The 27264-nt window shown below is 35.4% G+C and overlaps 1 protein-coding gene across 4 annotated transcripts in view; it reads left to right on the forward strand.

Annotated features, from left to right (window-relative positions):
• ZFPM2 (zinc finger protein, FOG family member 2) overlaps positions 1-27264 on the forward strand; it is a 501246-nt gene that overhangs the window by 27178 nt on the left and 446804 nt on the right. For 2 of the 4 annotated variants that reach the window (XM_017962213.3, XM_017962216.3), the window contains exon 1: positions 9546-13161. The exons of the other annotated variants lie outside the window; for them this stretch is intronic. In XM_017962213.3, the coding sequence (XP_017817702.1) occupies positions 13080-13161 (82 nt within the window). In that variant the 5' untranslated portion in view covers positions 9546-13079. Of the gene's footprint in view, positions 1-9545; positions 13162-27264 lie in introns of those variants that run through there. 4 annotated transcript variants of the gene reach the window in all.

Below are 27264 nucleotides of genomic sequence, written 5' to 3' on the forward strand. Positions count from 1 at the left end.
GGAAAAGACTAGTTGAAGAGGAAGAAATACTGTTTAGTTTGTTCAAACACAACTGTTGTGGGGGAGAAAAAAACAGATCAAATCTAGTTCTTTTTGTGTGTCTCCATTGTTAAGATCGATGTAGTAGAGAAATTGGGAATACAAATGTTCTGTAATAACGTTGTTATAATCCCAGAATGAATTATATACTTAAGCACATAGACCTGTTTCTAACTCTCAAATAGGATTTGGTGATTCCATTTTTTTTTCTAGAATGTACTATTATATTTTCCCACTTATATTTACAAATCAATTTCATTATTATCCTTACATACAATGTTTCTAAATATTATTTTTTCTCTGATTTGAATATTTAATTGTTTTCAATAAATATTTGCCATGAAAATACAGTGTATCTGAAATTGATAAGTATTTGAATGATTTCTCTCTTTTTTTTTTTTTTTTTGAGATGGAGTCTAGCTCTATTGCCCAGTCTGGAGTGCAGTGGCGCGATCTTGGCTCACTGCAACCTCTGCCTCCCGGACTCACGCCATTCTCCTGCCTCAGCCTCCCGAGCAGCTGGGATGAATGATTTCTCTTGAACTTAAAAATAAGGAAAGAAAAACATACTGTAAATATTGTTATGGCATAGATATTGAAGTAGATAAATGGATAGATTTATTTCTTGGGCCAGGCACAGTTGCTCACGCACTTTGGGAGGCTGAGGCAGGTGGATCAACTGAGTTCGGGAGTTCGAGACCAGCCTGACCAACATGGAGAAACCTCGTCTCTACTAAAAGTACAAAATTAGCCGGGTGTGGTGGTTCATGCCTATAATCCCAGCTCCTGGGGAGGCTGAGGCAGGAGAATCACTTGAACCCGGGAGGCGGAGGTTGCAGTGAGCCGATATCACGCCATTGCATTCCAGCCTGGGCAATAAAAGTGAAACTGTCTGAAAAAAATAATAAAATAAAATAAAATAAAATAAAATAAAATAAGAGATTTAGTTCTTGACATACTTGTTTTAAGTGTTACATATGTAATTAAACTTAATAGGAGGAGAATACAATACTAAACATTTATTTCCTTCATTCAGAAGATTTCCTGGGCAACAGTGAGATGCAGTTATGGCAAATATATGTGTGCATTACATATTACTTCTGGAAAAGGAAGGAAAACTTTCATTGAGAGCCTTCCTATGTGCTAAGAACTCTGTTAGGCACTTTATAAGCATTTAATTTAATTTTCTTACATTATTTACCTGCATTATCCTTTTATGTAGGACAGGGACATAGTTCCATTTTGGAGACATTGTTTTGGGCCACAATGCAGTTGACAGCCGATATTTGGAATAGGGTTAGGGGGGTTTTTTCATAGCTCCATTTTGTCAGTGAAAGGGCTTCTGCTGCAAAATGACAGGATCCAACGATGAATGAGATGAGATCATGTAGGTGGAGATGGCTACAAATAGCTCTGCCACATTAGCGCTCAGTAAATGCTAGTTGGTTTTGAATCATGGTTCCTATCCTTACACGGCTGGCTCGTAGTATAAGGAAACCAGATGTAGCCATAGGTACAATGTGGAATGAAATGTCCGGAGAACAGCACACATCGATTTAAAGAAGGATCCATGGAGATTAAAGTTTGGTCTTTAGTTCTCTTATTTGAGAAAGTATATTATTGGAACTTTAAACAATTTTGAATAAGTAACACCCCCGCCCTGCCCCTGAAAACCCTTAGGTGTCAGATAGAAAAACGTACTGAAGGCACTTTTTATATACTTTGCAGAAAATATTCAATCTAAGGGTGATTATTCTTTTAACATTAAAAATTCTTACTGATTGCAAATTAAAAGCCTGTATGAAACATGAAATTTCCAGTCATTGATGTCAATAAAAACCTTATTTTTTTTCATAGCTTGTGAGATTTCGCTTAGCACTGGTATAGTCTTACAAAGTTACTTTTACTCTATGGAGTTAATAAGATGTATCCATAAACCTTAATGTGAAAAATAAATGCATATTCAGTGTGAAATGTGTGAAAACACAGACAAGCCCCAGTTCAGTGTCCTCTGTTCCTCCTGACACCAAGAGGTTATATTTCAAATAGGATGACTAAAGGTTTTAACATCTAGTAGTATGAAGCAGGTACAGGAAAGAATGAATGACATGCCGAACCAGCAGTGACACACACAACCCCAAGGTGGCATGTGGCATACCTTTTCTTCATTTACAGACATGGCATATGTCAGAGTGCTTGACCCTACCGCACAGTTGGTTTGAGCAATTTCCATTCCATTATGTTTTCTTACAGCTTCTGTTTTATACCCCCTCCAGCTTATTCAACTGTTTAAATTTCAAATTAGTTGCTTGTCTTTATCATTCATTTTTGGATTAGAGAAACATATTATAGCCGTTTGACATGTTTACCATATTAAAAATAATAACAAAGAAAACAAAAATGATAACCCCTCCCAACATACTCACGACTTAAAAGGTTATGTTGAAATCACGGGCTATTTCAAGAAATCACCTTAATCCGGTGTGATTGACCAACTTTTCCAAAACATGCCTATCCAGCTTGAGGACATTGAGAAGACATTTGTGTGTGTGTGTGAGTGTAACATTTTGAATGCTGGGATAAAATCGACTGATAGAAGCAAGTTCTAACAGTTATTTCTTTACTTGAACATTTTGGTGGTTCTTTGAGCCTCTCACAGGTTGCATCATAGTCTATGTGGACAGATGAAGAATCATGTAGTAAGGACCAAGGAAATGGTGATAAATAACAGAAAGTAGTGTTGGTTATATTTATATAATGCTGACTGTTCCATGCTTTGCAATCGCAGGTATGATTTTCTTTAAAGTCATTTGTATAAGAAGCAGAGACTTACAATCTACCATTCTAAAATTTGAATTGCTTTTCTAGAAATTCAGTAGAGGCGCTCTGTGTTATCTCTGTAGTGTCTCATCATGTGACACACATCAGATTTTCATCATGGCTAGCTGGGATCCAAATGCCAGTGTGTTTGTTTCTCTAAAGTTTTTGCTGTAAAATTAAAGTGAAAGGCTATTGATTATATTGCTGTTTTCCCAATAGTTTATTGTCTTACTTATACGAAATGTGTCTCACTTATAAGAAATATAAAGAAGAAAAGTATATTAATAGCTAATGTGTGCTGTGACTACATGAAACTCAGGAATTCTAATTTGCCATTGATGTTTTTGCATTTTACCTCCTGTCCATTTCTTTCAAGGGAGGGACAGGGGGCAGGTATAGGAATAAACCAATAAAAGTCTTATTAGATGATTGACATATTAGAGCATCCATTTAAAAATAGAAAGTCAACATTCCCTTTTGTAATTAGGGTAAAAGACGACTAGCATTGAAATTTCATTTATAAGTTTGAAATCTGGAATTGTTTTATTTTATTTGCAAATGATTATGAGGTTGAACAGCACACACTGTACTTGACTCTCTGTTGTGAATTCCCATATGATCAGCATAGATAATGGAATATTTCATCTTCTACTTAAAAATCATTTTCAAAAGATTTGTAAATATTTGTTTCTCAGGGATCCATTTATCTTCTTCAGTTCCAAAGAACTGTTGTGGGGTTACAGAAAAAGATGATAAATGAGCTCAAGAGCCTGGGTTTAAATTGTCCCACTACAGGTTTTACTATTATTTGGTAGACATGCAAAATCTGTGAATGCATTAATATTAACTGATGAGGTTCTGGATTTTTTTTTTTAAGGCCAGAATTTTGAAAAGAGAATAAATCAGTCATGAAGCTATTCGGGCTTTTATTTATCCATAGTTAGATCCATATGAAAATTCAATATAACAAGAAAGAAAAATAGCTGGAAGACATTCCTTTTCAAAGGAATGGTGGACTTTAGCTGCCTAATTCCCATTCAATGCTGAGGACCTGAGTAATGTGGTCTGTAATTGTATCCAAACCTTATAACAAAGAAAGTGACAACAAAACCCATCTGCTCTTAGGTGTCCTTGTACACAATACAAGGTATAACCTGGAATGAACCATAGGATATTTTGATTAATTGAGCTTAACTGATGGGTATCCAGAAACTCTGTTTTATTAAAACCTTTGTTGAAATTCTCAATGAAGAGTTTATATTCACTTTTAGGTGAATGTAATGAAACTGAAGATGATTTAAGACCTTCTAGAAACTCTGCATCATGATTCTAAATCATAAAGTTCATTGCATACATTGTGTAACTCCAGAGATGAAGATATGGGAGATGTAGAAGTCTTTATTTGATATGTACTGACTCCAATTTCTTACAAAAGCAATATAAACAAAAAATACATCTGACTACCATGATACATCACTTGTTTTTCTTTTTCTATATTTTTATGTAATATACATGTAATTGTAGTATAGATATAATTTCATTGTGATTATAACTGGAAATATTTTTCATCTTTCTACATAGCCTTCTTGACTGTCATTTGTATTTCTGCTCTGTAGTCTCTTAGTTGATTTGTTATAATTGATTTAAACATTATATTATAAGGCATTTGAATAGTTTCCAATTTTTGTAACTAACACTGAAATGACTCAATTAGTGCAATAGTTTTTTTACTTTTTTAAGATTTTCTTGAAGGGTAAATTTCAAACAGTGAGATTAGTGGATTAAATGATATATACTTTTTAAGGGGTGAGGGTGCAGGAGGAAAGGATTAAGAAGGAAATTATAAATTTGGCATTAGACTTCTAGAGTTCGTATCTCATTAGAAATTCCAGAATATCAAGGTACATTTTGAGCAGGAAGTGGTATCATTAAACAATAACTTGCCCAGAGGCTAAAGGCAGCCACCTTCGGAGAGTCTGTTAAAGCAATTCAGGTGTGCAGAAATGATTTCCTTGGCCATAGGTGGATTTTGAAAAGGAAAGGAACATGGCAATCTACTCCACATTAAGCACCTGTCCTGGTGCTCTAAGGTTAAATAAGAGACAGAAAATTCTACTCTAAAGGTTATGAGATATTTGATTAGTGAAAATATTCATAGAACAAATAACCAGATAAATACAAAGATAGAGTACTGTACTGAATCAGATAGGAAGACTGCACAGACTGAATCTTAGGCCGAAAGATGAAGAAAATGAGAGGTTATTAGTAGGAAAAATGGAAAGATATCTTTCTTAGGATAGGGAGAGAGCAAAGAAGAAAACTTGGTAGGCAATTGTAATTTTGTTGGAGGACACTGAGGAAATGAATAAGATGTCACCTTAATGGATATTTTAGCACATCAGTATACTCTTTACTTACTCATTGGTTCATCTATTTATTGGCAACTTTTGGAGGATACAAAAGTGTCGTACCTTCCCTGATATGAAGATTATCATATTCCATCTTATTTCACAGTTGAAATAGATAGTCCTCCCTCAGTATCTGTGGAGAATTGGTTTCAGGACCCCTAGCAGATACTAGATCCCAGGTAGAAAATGACTTAGTAATGGGCTGGGTGTGGTGGCTCACACCTGTAATCCTAGCACCTTGGGAGGCTGGTGTGGGCGGATCACTTGAGATCAGGAGTTCGAGACCAGCCTGGCCAACATGGTGAAACCCCATCTCTACTAAAAATGCAAAAATTAGTTGGGTGTGGTGGCACACGCCTCTAATTCCAGCTACTGGGGAGGCTGAGGCAGGAGAATCGCTTGAACCTGGAAGACAGAGGTTGCAGTGAGCTGAGATCGCACCATTGCACTCCAGCTTGGGCCACAGAGCGAGACTCTGTCTCAAAAAGAAAAGAAAAAAGCAAAAAGCAAAAGAAAATGACATAGTATTTGCATATAATTTATTCAATCCTCCTGTATACTTTAAATCATTTCTAGGTTACTTATGGTACCTAATACAGTGTAAATACTAGTAAATAGTGGCTATACTGTATTTTAAAATTAGCGTTCTTTTATTGTTGCATTATTTCGTGTGTGTGTGTGTATGTAAATATTTCCAATCTATGATTGATTGAATTCTGGGATGTGGAAACCTCAGATAAGGAGGGCTGACTATACATCAAATTTAACTAGAATATTTAGGTGCAAATTCGACTTTGTACTTACGTAAAAGATCCTGACTCAGAATCCTTTGACTGGAATCAGAATTGCCATGAAATACATTAACTGTTTCTCCTGATTTGCTTGAGCAGATGAGAATAAGACTCAGAATTTTGCTTTCTGGTTATCCTCCTTTTAATGACTAAATTTGGCTTACAGATAATATTGCTGATTAAAAGTGTAAATGATGAAATCTGGGCTATTCATAGGGAAGAAATAATTATTTATTCTCTGAACCAAATATTTTTTTTAAAGTATATATTCAAATTCATTGCTGTGAAAAAGATGGGAGACCATTTTTCCTTTTGGAAAAAAGGCTCAATTTTATATTAAAAGCAAAACTTTGGATATTTAATCAATGGAGAAGTTATTTAACTAAAAAGATGGGCATTTTTCTAGGATCTGGCAGTAGCATCAGCATCCCCTCGGAGCTCATTAGAAATGCACATTACTGAACTACACTCCAGACTTGGAGCCAGAATCTTGAGAGGGGCACCCAGGATTCAGGGTTTTAAGATGCCCTGCAAATGGTTGCATGCTGAAATGAGAAAGCCACTAATTTAGAATGAGTTTTTTAAGCTGAGCTTAATTATAGCCAATGGATGCATCATTTCCTAAACTTTATGCATCTTAAGTTGGGAACTAAGCCTTGGTTACAAAATAGATAGTGTTGTGTTGATTTTGCACATTGTTGGATGGTTTAAATATTTCTTTATGAAAATAACATTTTAACTTTGAAACCACAGTAGAAACTTAAAGTTTGACAAGTTTTAAATACCTAATTAAAATATCCCTGTTCTTTCATTATATGCTCTAAACTGTTTATTTAATACACAATAACAGTCTCAATTATAATTTATATGATTACCAGGACACAGTTTTTCTTAACATTCTTCAGTAAATTTTGTTAAAAGTAATAGTATTTATATTAAAACAGTAGCCCACATTAATTCAGTATTAATGAAGAGCATGATTTTAATTTGAAAAGAGTTCAGAAAATCCTCCTTTTTTACATGTTTTTTTCAGTTCTTTTGGCATGACTCAAAAACATCCAAAAGTTCTCATTTTACCATTTTTTTAACCTGTCTTTGACCCTTTTATTATCTGGATCTGCTGATGTGCTTGAGCAGGTGAGAATAAGACTCAGAATTTTGCTTTCTGGTTATCGTTTTTCAGACATCTCCATAAATATTGCCATGAGAAACACAGCCCAAATTGTGGTTCAGATTTTTGTCCTGCATTATTGTAAAGTGGCTTTTTGCTTACTGAAAAATGTTAACATTTAACATTTAAACCTTATCGGTCTGCCTGCCTGCCTGCCTGCCTGCCTACCTGCCTGCTTGCTTACCAGCTAACCTACCTACCTACCTATTCATCTATACCAGTCAGTTACATTGAGAGCACCTCATCCAGATGATTTCACTCTAGAGCACAACATTAGCATATCAATATGTCAAAATAAGATAAATGTGTTGTAAAGGCTTTGCACTAAATACACAGCTTGAAGACATACTATCTGGAGAATTAGAGTAGGTATTAGTTGGGTTTGTGGTTTGAGTCATCCTATTGTCTAAGCAAAAACATAAACCTTCCAACATGATTCATAATCTTTACCTTTCTTTCACTTTTTTCACACTACTTTCTTGGGTATCAGAAGTCTCCTTCATAGAGACTTCCCTAATGCTGAAGGGACCTCCCCGCCTGCCATACTCTCATACTGCACTGTGCCTGGGTCTCCCTGGCACGCATTAATTCACTCTGTGTTCTGTTCAGATGTCCCCCAAGTAGAGAGTCCTTCCCTGGTCACCCCATATAGGGTAGTGCCTCCTTTTGTGTGACTGGTTATCACCATATTCTGATTTTTTTTTTTTTCAAAGCATTTACCATCAACTGAAATAAGAACACCACACAGGCAAGGATTTTTGTTGTTGTTGTTGATGATGTTGTTGTTAGATGTTTTAAACAACCTATGCCTAGGAATCCAGGTAGTCCCTGACACCAAAAAGCTATCTAGGTTTAATTTTCTGTTCTCCTTTTCTGGAGTATAAATTCCATTAGAACTGTGACTCTTTTATTTTTTGGCTACGTCTCCAGAACTGAGGACAGTGCTAGACAATAGTAGCTAATTAGCAATACTTAGTGGATAAATAAATATATAACTGGATAGAAGCAGAAATATATTTTAGTGGGTTAATAGATTAATACTCCTTATTTGCTTCTTATCTGTCTTCATATTAAAATTTAGCATTAGAACCCCTGTGTTAGCAGGTGTCACATGGCCCTTTAGTGTTTACTTAAATTTTTTTAAAAGGACTGGAGTTTTATTCTAAGTGCTAAATTATGAAAAGTTGCTTGTTTTCAGTTTCTAGTAAGAATTTCACTTGAACTTGTAGTATGTTTTAAAACATCAATAAACTGTGGCTTAATTATACAGGTATCATAAAGAGTTGGGTTGTGGCTGTATTCTAATGAGTATGATCACCCACTTCCTGGATCATTGTTGTCCAGATGTGGTACTCTAAGCAAGCAAATAAAAAAAGTAAACCTCGGTGGAGAGCACTCATGATAGGCTAAAGAGGCTGCAAACCACTTAAGGATGCTAACTTTTTTACACGAAGAAATGTGATTAAGATATGTTAAACGGAAATCTATACAAAACCAGTGAAATTGTTAAAATATTCAAATATGCTGTATTGTAACAAGAAAACACTGCAATGCACTGAAATCAGCAGTAGAACAGCTGTGTTTTAAAGGACAGTACTTTGAATGTCACTTGACAATTTGCTTTCAATTAGAAGTAATTTACAGGAAGATGCCCACAAGCTAATCTTTACAGGATAATTAAGTTCCATTTTCTTTACTTTTAATTAAAAAGCAGAAAAGATTTAGCTGATCCATAAAAAATGTTCTGTTTAAACATTCATCAGACTTCACACTCTTTTTTTGTTATTTGTTGTAGCAGATGTTATCGAAAGTGCAGTCTGCTCTGTTTTAAACCCTGAGTATTTGGAAAGTGAAACATGAGTGGCAGTAGGCATGTATTGGTGAGGTATGATCATTGAACATCTGTATGTTCAAAGAGGGTAAAACAAATAACTACTCTTCCATTCCGTAACTGTGTTCTGTCTAATGCATTTAATTTTAGTACAAAACTACACACAGTAAAATGAGAAGCAACACAATTTTGAGTTTTGAAAATTGTATGTAGTAGGATGATACTTTATCATGAGGTCAGGAGATCGAGACCATCCTGGCTAACACGGTGAAACTCTGTCTCTACTAAAAATACAAAAAAGTAGCTGGGCGTGGTGGTGGGTGCCTGTAGTCCCAGCTACTCGGGAGGCTGAGGCAGGAGAATGGCATGAACCCCGGAGGCAGAGTTTGCAGTGAGCCGAGATTGCGCCACTGCACTCCAACCTGGGCGACAGAGCGAGACTCCATCTCAAAAAAAATAAAAAAATAAATAAAAAATAAAATAAAATAAAATGTTATAAAGTTTCTATATTTTCAGATGTAACATGCTATTTTTTGCAATTTTTTTCATGTAACAAATCATTTATTTTAACATGAGAATTTACTCGCTGAAAATGTGAACAACTCAAAGTGATGTTGTAAAATCATTTAAAACTTATTTCTCTGTATTTACAGTTGCATTCCTACTATGCTTTTATTTGGCAAAATAAAATATATTGCTAAGGATGTTTGAAGTTTTGGTTTTAGAAGTCACTATTGATAGGCTATTTTTTTTCTAACTGGTAAGAACTGTCATTTTTCATTCTTATTCTCCTGTCATACTATGCTAAGGAGTTTTGCGCAGAAAATTCTTCAGACAAAAATTCTTTAATCCTTTCTTATGGTATCTTTTTTGCTGGCTAATTAATGTGTTCATGTTGGGTAATAGTTTTGTTCTTTTAAATTCTAGAAAATTTCCTACTTCAAAACTCGAAAGAAGTTGGCCCACTATAGAGCTGTGTACATTAACATTATACTATGCCTTTTAGCAAACAAGCATGCTTTTCAATTTTATGATCAGAGAGGACCTAAAATTTTAAGATGCTGTAAATATTACCTATTTTTACTTGCTTTTATTTTCTTATTTAATTTCCCTCTGTGGGACGGAAAAGAAGAAATGACAAGAGATTGCTCACAAGTCCATTCATGTATTTGCTTTTGCCATTTATATTTGTATATATAGGGAATATGCCCAAAGGCATTTTGACCAATGTAGTTTAGGTGATTCCTAAATAAAAAAATACTACAGTTTGTGTTGCAGCATATATTATAAATTTCAGGTACAAATTTAATTATAATAATCACAATGCATTCATTTACATGGAATATGTGTTTGAACATGTGGATGCCATCAGGTTTTGTAATGAACTGGTGAAAATGTTTGCTTCTCATACTGAAAGTATACCACCAGGAAAAGATTAAGCACGCCCCGTCTCTCTCCTTCCCTCTTTTCTCTCCTGTAATCAACACCTGGTTTTATTACATCTTTTTGAACTATAAAAGCTATAGAATTATAACTCCTTACATGGACGTTTTTGTGAAAGGGAATTGTAACAAACACAGTGGTTAAACTTTCTACTTTCAGAATTCCTCCTTTTCTTGTCATCCTATAATTCAAACTTTCTTTAGTAAAGGATAAAGCTGTTTTGTTATTGTTCGAGAGAGTACAGTGATTTACCTTTGGCACTTGGTTTTCAAGTTCATGACTGCTTTAGAAGGCCAAGACGGGTTTCTATGTATGTGTGGTGCTTGGGGAAGTTGTCAGCTGACCTCTTCTATGTTCCCATCATCCATGGCACCTAACACATTGGCTTGTACATGGTTGGTCCTAATTAAATATTAATAAATGGCTGACTGGCAATCAATAAAAGTTAGACACAGCTCTATTTGATTCATTACACATAGTCAGTGGATTCTTTCCCATTTATTGCTTTTTATTTTGTAAGATCAAAAGGATCTGTAATCGGAGACACTGTAAGCAGTTGTGTTGCTTTTCATCTTCAGGCCTGCACTTCCTATAAAGCCAGGTGCTGTGAATATTGACCCTTTCACAGCTATACTTAGAAACTGATATATATACAGTTTACATGTGCAGAAATAACTTTCTACTTCAAAAGACAGCAAAGAAGTGCCTTTCTGGTCCTTATTTAGTTTGTTTTCTTTGTAGTTGTTGAGGCTTACCCCTTCCCCCCGCAGTTGATGACTGTAATGTTTTTAGCATTTATTTCTTTACCCAATCCATTTCTATTTCTTGCCTGCCTTTTCAAGAAGTGGCGCCACTCACTGATTTGCCTGTGTTCCTCCTCTTACTGTTTCATCCTGCTTGTAATCTCGCCTCCCTCAAGTCTACCAGGCTGATCTTCTAAAAACAATTAACAGCATGTCATTGCCATTGCTGAAAGTCTGCTATGGCTCTTTATTACCTACTTTATCAAGTCCAATTTGTCTACCTTGTTTTAGGACTTCCCATAATTTGCAATACTTTGCTTTTCGCAAACTATTTCTCCTACTGTCAAGCCCCTGGCTTATGTTCCAGTGAAGTAGTACTGCTCCCTGGAGACCTCATCTCCCAGCACACACATGAGTCCCTGCCTCTTGCCTTTGTTCATATGATGCCCCTGTCTTTTCTCCTTCATCATCTAAATCTTTCTGATTGAAAAGGTCCAGTGGAAGTTCCACATCCTTCAAGAGGCTTTTCAATATTCTCCTAATCCACAGCAATTATTCCTTTTTATACTTCTATTTCAGTAATAGTCAGTGTCAGACAGTTCGACACATTTTCTGTATTTTTTCTACATATATATTATCTTTTTCTCCCTAAGAGGAATGGAAGCATTTTAAGGACACACAAAGAGTTCTTATGCTTTTTGCTTTTATGTAAACCTTATATCTCATACCAATGTGGTAAGCAGATGGTAAGCATTTACTTCAGGTCTTGTTTGATATATAAAATCAGACTACAAATTTAAAAACCATAACTAGCTACAGAGATGAATTGGGAGACATTATTGAATATTTTGTCATAATAACAACCTTTTTTTTTTTTGCAAAGTCAGTTGGTTTATGTTTGCTTCTAGAAGATTTTTTGCCCCTTAGGAAAAAAAAAAAGTATATTCCTTTAAAAAACAATTACCAGTAATCTAAAGATAAATAGAAATAAATCATCAGTTTTTAAGGGCTATCATTTTCACTTTCAATAATTGACTTTGGAAGTGAACACGTTAGTAAAAGGAAGGACGTGTAAGTCATCTATCTCCTTAACCATGGAATGATGGCGCCACCCCTGCCACTGCCTGTTACTGGGTTCATCAGAGCCTTTACATATTTATAATTACCCTTCCATAAATAGTTTGCAACTTGACCATAGCATTTTGCCACTCTATTAGAATGAGGCACAAGGTCCAAGTTAAAAGCAAAATCCTTAATGAATTTAACAAAATTAAGCAAAGAGCTTTAGGTTATAGGAGCAGAGTTAATGGATTCAGCTGTTCTTTACTTTCACTTCAACCAACAAATTCTGCATTCATTTTCCAGATGTGAACCTTGTTAAATTAAAATGGAGTAAAATTAATTTTGTGAAGCTCTTATGTCACCTCTGGAGATAACTGGAGATAACCTAGTGTGTCATAAAACTGGAGCTTAGGAAATCAGCATTTATAGGGTTGGTTTCAGTAACTATATTACAAAGGGATTCCAAGATTCATTTTTTTTTTTTTTTTTCCGAAACGGAGTCTTGCTCTGTCGCCCAGGCTGGAGTGCAGTGGCACGATCTTAGCTCACCATGCCTGACCCCAATATTTATGTTTAATGCATATTTCTCAACTTTTGCTAGGATTCTTTCATGTGACTTAGTTGTTGCTAGAGCTGAATTGTGATGCGGTCCTAGAACGCAGAGGTGTCCAATCCCAGAATCACAGACAATGATGGCAGTGCTAATCAAAGCGTGGTCAGTGCACGGACCAAGGCTATTAACATGACCTCGAAGCTAGTTAGCAAAGCAGAATGGTGGGATTTGCCTCAGACCTACTGACACAGAATCTCTGTGTGTGGATCCTGGGATGCTGTGGAGTAACAGTCTCTCCAGGTGAGGCATATATATGCTGAAGATTAAGAGCTACTTGTCGGCCAGGCGGTGGCTCACTCCTGTAATCCCAGCAGTTTAGGAGGCCGAGGCGGGTGGATCATGAGGTCAAGAGATCGAGACCATCCTGGCCAACATGGTGAAACCCCATTTCTACTAAAATTACAAAAATTAGCTGGGCGTGTTGGTGCGTGCCTGTAGTCCCAGCTACTTGGGAGGCTGAGGCAGGAAAATCACTTGAACTTGGGAGGCAGAGATTACAGTGAGCTGAGATCATACCACTGCACTCTAGCCTGATGAAAGAGTGAGACTCCATCTCAAAAAAACAACAACAACAACAAAAGAGTTTGTCTGTGGAACCCCAGAGGTAAGTATCAGACAAACTCACTGATATGGTTAGGTTTTGTGTCTCCACCTAAATCCCATTTTGAATTGTAATCCCCAAGTGTTGAGGGCGAGACTTGGTGGAAGATAATTGGATCATGGGGGCGATTTCCCCCATGCTGTTCTTGTGACAGTGAGTGAACCTGATGGTTTTATAAATGGTAGCTTTTCCCATGCTCAACTTCTGTCTCTCTCTTGCCTGCCACCATGTAAGACATGCCTGCTTCCCCTTCTGCCATGATTGTAAGTTTCCTGAGGCCTCCCGAGCCATGCAGAACTGTGAGTCAATTAAACCTCCTTTGTTTGTCAATTACCCACTCTCAGATATTTCTTTCTCTTTTCTTTCTTTCTTTCTTTTTTTTTTTTTGGTTGTTGTTTTGAGACAGAGTCTTGCTCTGTCACCCAGGCTGGAGTGCATTGATGTGATCTTGGTTCATTGCAACCTCCACCTCCCAGGTTCAAGTGATTCTCCTGCTTCAGCCTCCCGAGTAGCTGGGACTACAGGCACGTGCCACCATGCCTGGCTACTTTTTTGTATTTTTAGCAGAAATGGGGTTTCACTGTGTTAACCAGGATGGTCTTGAGCTCCTGACCTCATGATCCATCTGCCTCAGCCTCCCAAAGTGCTTACAGGCATGAGCCACCATGCCCGGCCCTACTCTCGGGTATTCTGTATAGCAGTGTGAGAATGGACTAAGGGACCCACTCTCAATATTTCAATTGAAAAAACTATATCCAAAGGTTTCTGATCTCTCATCCATCATCATAAAATGCAGACTGACATTTTGAATCAAAATTTCTGTTTCTAATATTGGTTATTTTATAAGTTTCATCTGTTTTTCTGAATTAACTGATTCAGATTAACTGATTAAAATATAAATCAAAAGAGCTAGATCACTATGGTGAGCAATGGAAAGCCCACAGCCTTCTCTAAGAGCAAACGTATGCTATATTCAGTTTTATGTGGCTTTGACCTAGGCGAGAAGGAAAGCAACTGAAGAGCAACCTTATTCTGGCCCTATTTTGTCACTTAGGTTGGTTTCATTTTGGTACATGGCTCTGTTCTTTCATCATACAGGAAAGTATTTGCAAAATGAGTGAAATTTCAGATTCTTTGAACAATTTCATCAGGCTGTTTTCCTGAAGGACAGAAGTTGTCTCTCTGTACCAAATTATTATCATTTTCATATATTTAGATAGATGCTAAAAAATAAGGAATATGGAGTTCGTTATTCATTATAATCCTGGACTTTAAAAAATACTCAAACATTTCTTGAGATCTTTAACTTTTCACCATTTGGTACATATATGTGCTAGTTATTTATTGTTCTCTCTAGTAACATCACCTAAATAATACTATCTAGTGTTATTTTAAAATGTAGATTACATCATCTGTATATATATAGATTCTTTTTAAAAAATAAATTTTCAGAATAATGCTTTATGGAAATTGAAGCTTACATATAATAGATTTTACATTCAGTCATGTACTACATCATGACATTTCAGTCAACAGTGGGCCACATATATGATGGTGGTCCCGTAAGATTATATTACCATATTTTTACTGCACCTTTTTTTATGTTTAGGTATGTTTAGATATGCAAATACCATTGTGGTATACTTACCTACACTATTTATATAATAACATGCTGTACAGGTTTTTAGCCTAAGAACAACAGGCTGTAACATGCAGCCTGGGCAGGTTTACCCTATGATGTTACGTAGCAATGAAATTGCCTAACAGTGTGTTTCTTAGAATGCATCTCTGTTGTTAAGCAAGACATGATTGCATGTGAATGCATGTGTGTATGTGTGTATACTATTTTTTTAAAATCCTATGGTATATTATTGAATGTATAAGGATAATATTTGTTTCTATCAATTTAGTATAGCTTAGATCTGAGACGCAATTATAACTTTCAAGTCATCTAGAAGTAAAATCATACTGCATAGGAGATTCTAAAGCACTTTATTTAGGTAGAGGCAGAATTTGCCCTGCCAATTTTTTTTTTCATTATCCTCTTAAATTTTGTAATATTGTGAGGTGACAATAACTATACTAGATCAGGGCAACTGATCTTTATATTGGTGCTACTGAGTTCGTATTTCACAGCTAATACTGATTGTATTGGATTTGTGTTATGTCTGATGCCTACTGAAAAGTTATAATGCCCTAGAGGGTTATTACTATTAGTGACACTGAGATGCTGTGATGATAGCAGGCTCTTCATTTAGAAGACTCAGATTTTAGATTGCTTTGTTTATTGCTGCGTTCTGTTGGTTATATTTATTATTTTTAATTGTATTGACATTACTCAAGTGCCGATTTGTATCATAATGCTAGAGTCTTGGAAGGTGAAGAAGTCATACTTATGTTAATAAAACACAGTTCCTTTTCTCAAAATGGTCTTCCCCTGAGTGAATAAATGTGCGGAAAGTCTTGAGTGTACACAGTATTGGAAGTAGCAGCTTTGTGAACCCGTTTGTAATATTGGCATTGTTGTGTCATTCATTTTAAATTTGTTGCATGTTACTGATTGATTGCTAGAATTTTGGTACAGAATTCCCTTGGTTGGAAATCAGAAGAGTCACACCTAGATCAGAGGTCAAAAATAAAAGTATTGTTTTCTTCTAGCATAGCTGTTGATTTTATTATTTAACAATATTCCCTAAGGTAGCCAGCTGGGTTTAGAGGGTGCTAAGACAGCTGGAGTGGGAGAAAGAACCCTTGGCCAATATTTTCCTTTTCACTTGGTTAACTTGGTTGCTTTTTAAAGGGATTCATGAAAGTGATCAAGAATTAACGTGTATCTCCACTCACCTTTACATGGGTCAAGGACTTTGAAAAAAATCAGACTACATGAATATTACATGTTTCATAAGATAATTCTTAGTACCTCTTTCAAGGTTTTAGGATCTTGATAAAATTTTAAATGATCATTGTCTCCATTTCATCTATAATAGTGGTGTCACATATTTTTTCTTTTTCTCTGTGGCTTGCTAAATATATTTTAATAGAAAACATTTTTATCTTCCCGCTATGGGTAGCCACACCATGAAATGTAAATTTTACAAGATCTTTTGCTATGTGAGTCTAAGGTGAAAGCATTGCCAAATTATTTTGTTTTGAAATATTTGTGTAACATGTCCTTTGTAAGTTTTAGTTTTTTAATTTTAATGAGGGAAGGAATGAAGAAAAGTAACACGTATTATGTGCCCACCACGTACCAGATATTCTGCTACATGCTTTAATTCAGATTATATCATATTGTCCTCACACTGACACTTCAAATTAGACTCAAAGGAATAAAGAATGCGTCTTAGATTCAAACTGAGCTTCATCCAACTCCCACAGCCATAATATTGCTATTATGGCATACTGTTTCTTACCATGAGGCCATGTGCTAACACACTGTGGAAGGTGCAATAATAAATGATATGTATTCCTAAGTTTCCCCAAACTTAGGAATGGAGCAGACAGATAGCTTTAGTGAAAACAGGACATAGAGGATACTAAGGAGCCATGTAAGCCATGAGATCTGAGCATATAGGAAGAAAGATCTATTGTTTAAAATGAATTTTTCCCTCCTTCAATTTTCTAAAATTAACTTAAATAATTTATAAATAGATATTTCTCAGTATGTGGTTTATAGTCTGTCTTATCTACTTGCATATTCTTGAAAACTGAGATACAGGGTTTTTTTCTAGCAAAGAAAATTTGTAGAGAAAGAAGAGGCAGATGTGTTGTGGACTACAGCTAGACATTATCAGCCTCAATTCCTATATAGTGGTCTTAGCTTCAATACAGAATTCTGACACTAAGTGGAGATTTGTGTAGGCATATTGTTTATTCAGAAGTTGGGGAGACTTAAAATGCATGTCTTTCCTGATATATATGAGCTGCATTTTACTAAGACAACCTTAATTTTTATAATGTAAATTTTTATAATGCTATAACATATTGTCTGGAAGTAGGAATTGGTTGATTGGGGGAGGGGAGAGCTAATGTAATTCAGACAAGCAATAATTACTAGGTCAAGAAATAGGGCAATTAAAAACATGATTCATGGCAAGTAGGAGTGAGACATTTACATTCTGAAATTAATTATGGCACTTTTTATTTAAATTAAAATCAGGAAGAAAAGTTCAGGAAAAAGAGGTTCAGGGAAATTTTATATATATTCATCTCAACTACAAATTAGTAAAGATCTTATATTCAACAAATGTGTCAGAGTCCATTAAAGAGATTAGAAAGCCCTATTTCATTGTAACTAAACTGCTTGACGTTTTAACCTCCAAACTTTTTTATAATCAAATGTAGAGATGGTGTCTGTCTTGATAAGTCTACATAAAGTATCCATGCTGCAAGAATAAAAAAAAAACAAGAAAAATGGATCCTTTGTTTTACAGGATTGACAAAGATGTCTGTTGGCTGAATCAAGTGTGAGAGCTCCTGTAAAGTCCTCAGATCAACAAACTTTAAAAAGAAATGCTTTTATGTTCACTTAGACAGCAACCAGCTCCAACGGACAATCCATTTCTTGTATAGTGCATCCTTAGAAGCGGGCTTTTAACTCTGAACGTCTGTGGTCTTGATCTTTGGCCTTCTAGGGCACTGATAATTACTGTTCCTACTGCACCTCCCGTTTAGTCCTTCCCTTTCTATTCTTTGGTTCACTCTTCCTTCCTTGTCACTTCCCCATTAAACTTTTCTGTCGTGGGCTCTATTATCTCAACTTGCTCTCAGCCCCAAACTTCCTTATTACTCACTCTGATAAGACCAGCTTCGTTCATAAGTGCTGGTGTAAAGAGGGCCCTTGCCTGCCCTGTCTCATTAGCAACTAGGGCATTTAGCATGCTTTCAATGTGTTTTTGGTGATCACGTAACTCACAGGAAGAAGCTAATATATGGTAATTTTAGATCCAGTGATAGGTGAGTGGAAGAGATCATTGGCCTTTCAATTTGCAAGTCTGCTCTTCCCCAAGCTTATGTTAGAAATCTCATTTGAATTTTGGAATGGTGATATAAAAGGCGAGGTTTTAGATTTGAGGACTTAATTGCTGAGAACATGTTTGCTGGAACCAGATAAAACTTCTTCCAGTGGATGGTAAGCCTGTCTTGGGGTAGCAAATTTAAGGAATGAAGTAAATTCCATTATCAGATATTCAATTTCAATATTTTAAATAGGTGATTAAATATGATGCCTAATCTCTGGAGTAGTTTGTAAAAGTGACCAATGTAAGTAATGAAATTTGGGATTATAAAGAATTTTCTGATCCATTTTCAGATATTCATCCAATAAAATCAACAAGCAGCAGTTAGTTAGCATCAGTGGTTTTTGTTTGCTTGTTCATTTAGCAAAATATAACGTGGAAAGTCCCCAAAGGAAACCATATTGCTTAGTGAGGGAGAAAAATGATTTCCCTTTTAGTCCAGTCAGAATGGGCTACCGTCGAGACAGACTGATGTGCTCAGCCAGGACCACCTTACTTAGTGGCATGGACTTGGGCTTCGATATGCAAAACAAGACAGAGATTCCTCAGTTTGTTTGGACATTTGCAAATGTAGGCACTTTTCTGGGGAACAACTTAATTTAATTCCTCCCTTCATTTAGTTTTCCATGCAATTCAGAATCCTCAGAGTTTTCAAAAATGATTGATGGTTTCCAAAGCCCCAGAGATAATTTCAGCCTCTGTTAAAACTTACAGTTTAAAAGTATAAAACTTCGCACATCTTTGTAAATGTGTTGTTTAAATAATTCACTGCTGATGGATTAAGGGTTAAAATCCAAGCACCATTTTTGATATCAAGATGATACTATCATATCTCAAAATGAGTGTTCATGCTAATTCTGAATGCAGAATGACATATTGACTTGTCGTTGAATTGAGGTCAGTTGCTTCTTAATTGTGTGTGGAAGTTACGGTATTTTACATAATTCAATCAATAGGCATTGTCTATGATAGTGAATTACCTCTCTTGGACTTTTCATCTGTAGTAGAGTGGTTTTCTTGCTAGGTAGGGAGACATCCAAGAGTAAAGAGTGCTTCATACAAAGCAGAAATCACTGAGGAGGCATCTTTTAACCTCTTTTTACATTTTTTTAACAAAATGAAGTTAATTCTTTATTAAAGACCTACTGCAAAGAGATATTGAATCTTTACGTGGAAGATAAGTTGGACAGATGTATCACAAGGAGAATTCTTTTAAGGAGATAAGTAATAACTGGTTACTAGTACTTACTGTCAATCCTAAGACAATCTCAGGCCCTATGTGTCTTCCTTGCTGGTTTATGTGCTCTTTGTACTCTTTCCACTTTGAGCCCAATCAGACTGAATTAGCTGTCATAGGCATTCAAAAGTTAAATTAAAACATTGATGCTTATTTATACTAAGCAAATGGGAGAAACAAAGGTTTTTAAAATTTTTTTTCTTTAATTTTATTCCTGATTTATTTCATTATGAAACTGATTACTCAAGAATATGGCAAGTTCCTTCCTCCCCAAATCCTTTCCTCTTGACTTCCATTATGAAAATGACTGTGTTTTGCCCTGTTTAGATTATGGAATATACTGTTTCCCTTTTCCTGGTTTTTGCTCCCAGCATCCATAAATTTCAAGATAGGAGAAAGAAGAGTAGGGGTTGTTGTATTGGCACAGCCCATCACAGTGCCTGGTGCATAATAGCTGCTCCAGAAAAACATGTCTCGGCATTATCTAGGGCTTGCCATTTCTATCATCTTTACTTAGCTTGAGGTGATGTGCAACTTTGACCTAGGACCTTTTTGAAGTGCATGGCTATGAGTCCCAGTGGTTCTCTTTCATTTGATTTACAAAGTACTTCTCAACATTAACTTTGTAATGAGGGAGCTTTATTCCCAGAAGATATTTTAGCCAAGGGTGTACATGTCATGATTTATGACTAGAGCAAATAATAAAATATATAAAACCACACATGAAGGAGCCCATTAGGTTATTTCTAGATAACTTTGCTCCTATGTTTAACTGGCTATGTTTTTCCATGTCTATGTCAGATAAATGGATTTATCTCAATATCAGGTTTTCACAAGATTAATAATCCCTCTTTGTTAAGAGGGTCTGTTTAAAATTGAAGACAATTATCCTGACGTGAATTATATAAATATCTGCTAAATATTATTATGCTTTTATATTTTTAAACATATCTGATATTGTAAGTCTATTTTTGATGGGGCATCATGCAGAGATAGGAGGTGTACTCAGTAGGAAAAAATGGTGAGGTTAAAAATTTTTTTTAACTTGGGTAATGCTATGGTCTCAAAGCTTTAACTTGAATTATTAGTGCATATAAATCCATCTTCTTAATTAAATGGGGCCTTTGGCCATTGAACGCCAGCATATGGACAGAGTTAGTTACTAGATGATATTATGAGGCTGGCCTGGCCACATAATCCATTAGACGTAGGATTCAGTTATATTAGTAGCAGCAAAATGATTTTTATGGTTGTAAGAATCTTCTCTTTGTTCTGTCAGTATCAATTATTTCAGTCCTAATAAAAATCTAAAAAGGGGGTCAGGTTTATGATCTGTGCTTTGGGTAGATAATTTGTAACTTTTCTATCCAGTAAGCCAAGAGTTTTTTTTTTCTTTCTGGAAAGGACCTATACTATGTAGTTTGTGTAAACCACTTCATTGTGTGCTTATGGGGACAGTGAGAGTAATATCAAGAGCTTATAATGTTATAAAATTTCACTGAAGAGCATGAATACACATTAAAATAATAAATATAAATGTAATAGTATGTATATATGTGTTTGTGATTATAACAGTGAATATTATGTATTTCTTTTGGGAATTTTATCAGTGTTTGTCAATTATGTTTAAGACTTTGGAGGAATAATTTATAGTAATATGTTAAAATGTATGGTAATAAATGAGAGGATATCTAGTTACTGGTCCAGGGTCTCAGTCCACCTTTCATATGAAGCACTAGTAAACCACTGAGAAACAACTCATTGAAATGACAGTGCAAAGTAAATCAAGTGCAAAACTGGCATAGCATCATTGGGGGAGGGGTTAAGAAATAGAACCTGTTTCATATGGTTATGGAGAAGACAACAAAAGCTAGCATATGTAAATTGCATGATAGCTAAGTACTCAATAAATGTTAGCTCATTCTAATGGATAGATGTTTTTTAAGGGAGGTAACTACCAGTTCAGAATAAGAAATAATTTTGTAATAATTCTTGCCTTTCCAAAATTGTGGCGTAATGAAATTTCCATTTAGAAGTGTTTAGTTAATCATCCTTTAGAGATGTTGTAAAGGGAAAAACATTGAATGGGAGGTTTGGGCTAACCTTCATAAATGACTTTTTATATATTTTGTCCTATGGGGCAGATGCACCATCTTAGTGATATGCATTATAGTGTGTGCAACACGATTCTGTGGAAACCTGAGAATAAAAGGGGCTATTACAGCAGGAGGGACTTCAGCAGCCACAGGTTGGTGAAATTAATGTGATTAAGTCAAGAGCAAGTGTACCACAGCTCTTCTTTTGATAGAGACACTTACTGAAGACTTTCTTTGTGTTAAGGCATGTTGCAAAGTTTTTATATGAATTGTTTTTAACTTATAGCATATGTGCTCTATTTTATGCCTGAGGAAAACAAGGCAGAGAAGGTGAAGTAATTTGCGCAAAGTAATCTAGCTGGTAATGTACAGATCTGGGATTTGAACACAACTTATCTAACTCCAAAGCCAGAGCTCTTCATTCCATGTGTTGTGCTGTGTGTACACACAGCAGCAGTTGTCCTCATGAACCTCTGTGATGGATTTTGAAGATGCTATAATTCATTACTAGACGGATCTTTAAAATATTGGGTGCTACTGACTCTGCGATGCTAATTAGGTCTGGCTCCTCCGTATAGGTATGTATTTTGCAGGACATGAAGCCTGAATTCAAGAAGTTAAGTAGAACTTTGTTAAATCCTAGAAATGTTAAGCCTCTATTTAATACTTTTGTTTTAATACTCTTGTTTCTCTCTGTGTGTGTGAACCCATATCCACACACAGATTTTGCTAGAACATATACCGAGCTGGTCAAACAAAATTATATAACAAGGAGAAAAAGATAGGAAATTGAGTAATATTTTCTCTTGTCATGTTAGTCCAAAAGCTGAATATTTAAAGAATTTATACTTGCTGATGATGGGCTTCTAGAAGGTTAAATGAGGTAGATCTGTACACTTGGCTTTTCTGAGTTGTAATGTGGTCTGGAAATAATGGAGGATGGAGATAATTACATTGTCAGCATCCGAGAACAGAAGGGATTTTAGGAAGAGTTTGTAAACTGAGTGGAAGGAAACCAGATCAAAAGTTATGTAAGAACTGGTTACAGATGTTATCTAAGGGCATAGATTCTTTAGAGCAATCAGAAGGTCATGAAAGGAAACAGATCAAGATATACACCCTTAAGTGGTTATACAAACTCAAATTCAGGAAATTTGTAAATGAACAGGAATTATTACATTTTTAGGTCATGACTGCAGGTATGAAATTAAAATATAAATTATTTGCATATTCTGTCACAGAAATGTGATACCACCTTATATAAGACTAAAATATGAGACTGGATTAGATTGTTAATTGGAGAAAAAAATGCTGTAAAGTACTTATTAGGATGATTGGCAAAATTTAATCTGTACTGTGTATTACATAATTGTGTCCATCAAAATTAATTGTTCTGAATTAGTGAAATATACTCTGGCTATATAATAGAATGTCATTTTTCTCGGATGATATATATTGGACTACTTTGGATAAAAGGTCATAGTGCATGCAACTTACATTTCCAATGGTTTGCAAAATGATAACAGTGAAATTATTATTTTTATGATTGGGAAAGAAGCATACAGAAAATGTAGCAAAATGCTAGCAATTTGTAATTCTAAACAAAGGATATGTGCATGTTTATTATTTAGTGTTGTAACTTTTGAAGATTTGAAATATACAAAATAAATTGTAGAAAATAAAAATATTTCTAACAAGTAATAATAATAATATCAATAATAAAAATAATGTTTTCTGAGCTTTCTAGGTAAATAAAAGTCTGGTAGATGCAAAAGTATTCAGAGATTGGAGTAACTGTTATGAGGACACTAAAATATCATAGTGTCCTAGGGTTGATTTAAACATGTCTATATTAGTGTATACCTAAAAATAACAGAAAACTCTTCAAACAATTTCTTGAAGGGCAGTTAATTTTTCAAATTACCAAAATATTTTTGAGTTATTTAGTATTTAGTATAATCATGTAGAAAGGAAAGAAAATAAGTAGGAAAGGAAAGCTCTTCTAAGTTTTATCCATCACGACATGTACCATATTAGGAATTTTAACAGGAAGCAAGAAAAGTTTTATGATAATGATCAGAATAAAGTGGAATTTAATAAATGAAAAAAGGACTTCAGAAAATATAAAGGGAAGTAGGAGAAAAATGTTTTAGGTAGGAATAATATTCAGAATCCGTAGATTATCTCCCAGTTCATATACATAAGGGCACCAAGTGGTCTGACCAGCATGGTTTTAGATATAAGATTTCTTATCTTTAAGGATTTATAAAACAAGAAGTCCATTACTATTCTTGTTGGCCAGAAGACCTCTTGTTGGCAAATTGCCTTGGTCTTCTAGCCTCACTATTCCATTGTGATTGGCCCTTTTCTTATCACCATTAGATGAAAGCAGAGGATCTAGAAAGAGTCAAAACAACCCATATTTTAATTTTTACTTCTTCGGTTAAGCCAACCATTCATTGAACCTTCATTCACATTTTCACAAGATTCTTCTTTCTCAGCAGGTACGTCTAGAAATAATTTTGAGCTCTTAAAACTTGGCATTCCAAATTCATTTATTATTTCCTTTCTTCAATTTTATTTTTCTTTCTCTCTATTAAACTTCCATTTAGGGAGTAAGATAGTTTTTTGCTCCTGAAATCTCAAGCCATTTCTTAAAGGAATCTGATGAAGAGTAGTCTTAATTTCACAGAGGAGAGCTTCTCTGGGCCTTACAATCATCATTACAGATTATATAGGCAGAGTAAAAGAAATCTCACATGAATAAACACGTGCCTTAAAAATATAAATAAAGAGTGCTAACAAAATGGAAGATAGATTATTCGATTAAATAAATTGCAGAGAAGTTAATGCCTAACTGCATATTCAAGCCAGAGAAAAACTATAGCAACAACAACTACAACAAAACTAAATAAATGAGATAAAGAAACAAGAAAAATGAAAACTATATTTTTTAAATACATTAAACCCAAGGAAATGATAAAGGAAGACGTTGTCCCTCTATCAGATAGGAAAGGAAAGTTCTTAACTGATGACATACAATAGGCAGAGACTTTTAATAAGCATTTTCTTTACCTCTGTCTTCACACATAAAAGGTCATCTTTGATCTAATCACTGGAATAGGCAACACCTGGGCTGTGAGGGCAGAAAGTCATGATAAAAGAAGGAATGAACTAGAGATTGTGTACAAAAAATAAAATAAAAGGTTGTTCAAGTGCTGGGGTTGGCAAACTTTAATATACAAATGGAACTCTTTTAAGAATAGGATGTCAATTCTCTTCCCCTTTTGGGTCTTTCTGTTTACTTATTACATATACTATTTCTCAATTTGGTAATACGTAAGTTTTGTATAGACAGAGCCTAGAGGAAATTAAACATGAGCATGACATGGCCCCAACTCTCAAGAAATCCCACATAGTAAACTAGTCTTGGGTGAAACTTTTTAATAAATAAAATGGTATGATGTGATCTAGATATGTAATTATTTATGAAAGATGCACAACTTGCTAGATAAAGTGCTCATAGGTCCAGAGATACTTACCAGTAGTTTTAAGCAACTGCAAGGAAACTATCATGTTACTTAAGTGTGAGTTTTAAACTTTTTTTTTTTTTTTTTTTTTTGAGACAAGGTCTCGCTCTTTCTCCCAGGCTGGAGTGCAGTGGCACATTCACAGCTCACTGCAGCCTCAACTTCCTCCCACTTCAGCCTCCCAAGTAGCTGGGACTACAGGTACACACCGCCAAACCTGGTGCAATTTAAAATTTTTTGTTGAGACAGGATCTCCCTGTGTTGCCCAGACTGTTCTTGAACTCCTGAACTCAAGCAATCCTCTTGTCGTGGCCTCCCAAACTTTTATTAAATAAAATAATAAAATGGTAGTGTCACAGGTGAGAAGGGGGTGAAGAGACTATAATAAAAGTTTGGTTAAGTGCACAAGCATAGGAAAGTAGTAGCTTAACAGGGCAGGTAGCAGGGGCATGATGTGGGAAACCACTCAGAGTGGTAACAAGTTAACATCTGGATCAGAGTCCAAGATAACTCCTGGATTTGTCAATATTCTTTGTAGGGTAGCTCAAGTTTATGGGAGTAAAGACAACATCTTTTTTGGTTCAGAACCTCTAACTTCCATAGGTAAAATGAGGGCTCTGTCCAAGACTACTCTGCGGGGACTGCCCAAACCAAATCCGTCAAATCCTAACTTGCTTTTGATTAAGTACTCTGATAATTAAGTCTTAATGCATCTTTGTTTGTATTTGGGGACAAGGATTTTGGAGATAATAATTTGTGAGTATTATTTGATATCTGTCCAATGGACCTACATTTTTAAATTTTTTTTCCCCAATCCATGGCAGCCTGGATAGGAAAAACAAAAACAAAAACAAAACACTTTTTTAGCTCTGAAGCCCAAATCTGAATTTTAGGATGTATCACACTTGAGAAAGGAAAATGATTTTCTAGAAAGGAATCTAACAGGGTCCTCCATTGATGGAAAAAGCCCTAAGACTACCAACTACTTCTATAAGGTAGGAGAGAAAAGGGAAGAGAATCAGGGACAGAAAAGAGTTGCCTGGAGCCTCTACCTGCAGGAAAGCTGTTCCTTAGGAAGGGAAAAGATAGGCAAAGGGAGCAAAGGAGAGGAAGGTGGGACCACAGCAGGTGGAGACTCTGGTCTCTTACTAGTGCAGTAGCAAAGAAGGAAGAGAGAATCACACCTTTCTGTATGACCTTTGAATGCTTGTTGTTCCAACTGCTGGTAACTCTGGCAGAATTGGTGTCCTGGAATATAACCAAGCAGATTAGAACTCCCTTCACCAGTTGAGTAGTGAAGATAAGAGTCTGTAAAGAGGCAGATGAGGCCTTGGTATGCAGATTAGATGTTGTGGGCTTAACTATTTTCTTATATCATTTATCAGTCTCTTTAATGTAGACAAAAGTACAAACTGAAAGAAAATTGGCTTCTAATCATAGCCGAAATAACTTTTTGAGGTCAATGATCATGTTCCTCTGTGGAGTCTACTTCTTGTACAAGGCTTTGCTGTAGTTTCTCTGTTCTTTCTTCTGCAATATTTCCCTGTAAATACAAGATCATTCCAACGTGAATAATAATAACAAAAAACTTTATCATCATCTATCACAAAATCCTCTCTTAACCCCATATGCCACCCCACTTCTCTATGCCCTATTTAGAGCAAAATGTCTTGAAATTGTTGTCTCTAGTCTTGTTTCTATTCTTTCATTTCCTCTTCTCTCCTCAACTCCATCCCATTCAGGAAAAAGCCCCGAGATTCCTCAGCACTCCCCTAACAGAGCTGTTATGGTTACCAGTGGCCTCCATTTAGACAAATCCAATCTTCACCTCTCTTAACTCCTAGCATCATTCAACAGAGTT

Source organism: Papio anubis, chromosome 8 (assembly GCF_008728515.1).
Source record: "Papio anubis isolate 15944 chromosome 8, Panubis1.0, whole genome shotgun sequence".
Lineage (NCBI taxonomy): Eukaryota > Metazoa > Chordata > Mammalia > Primates > Cercopithecidae > Papio > Papio anubis.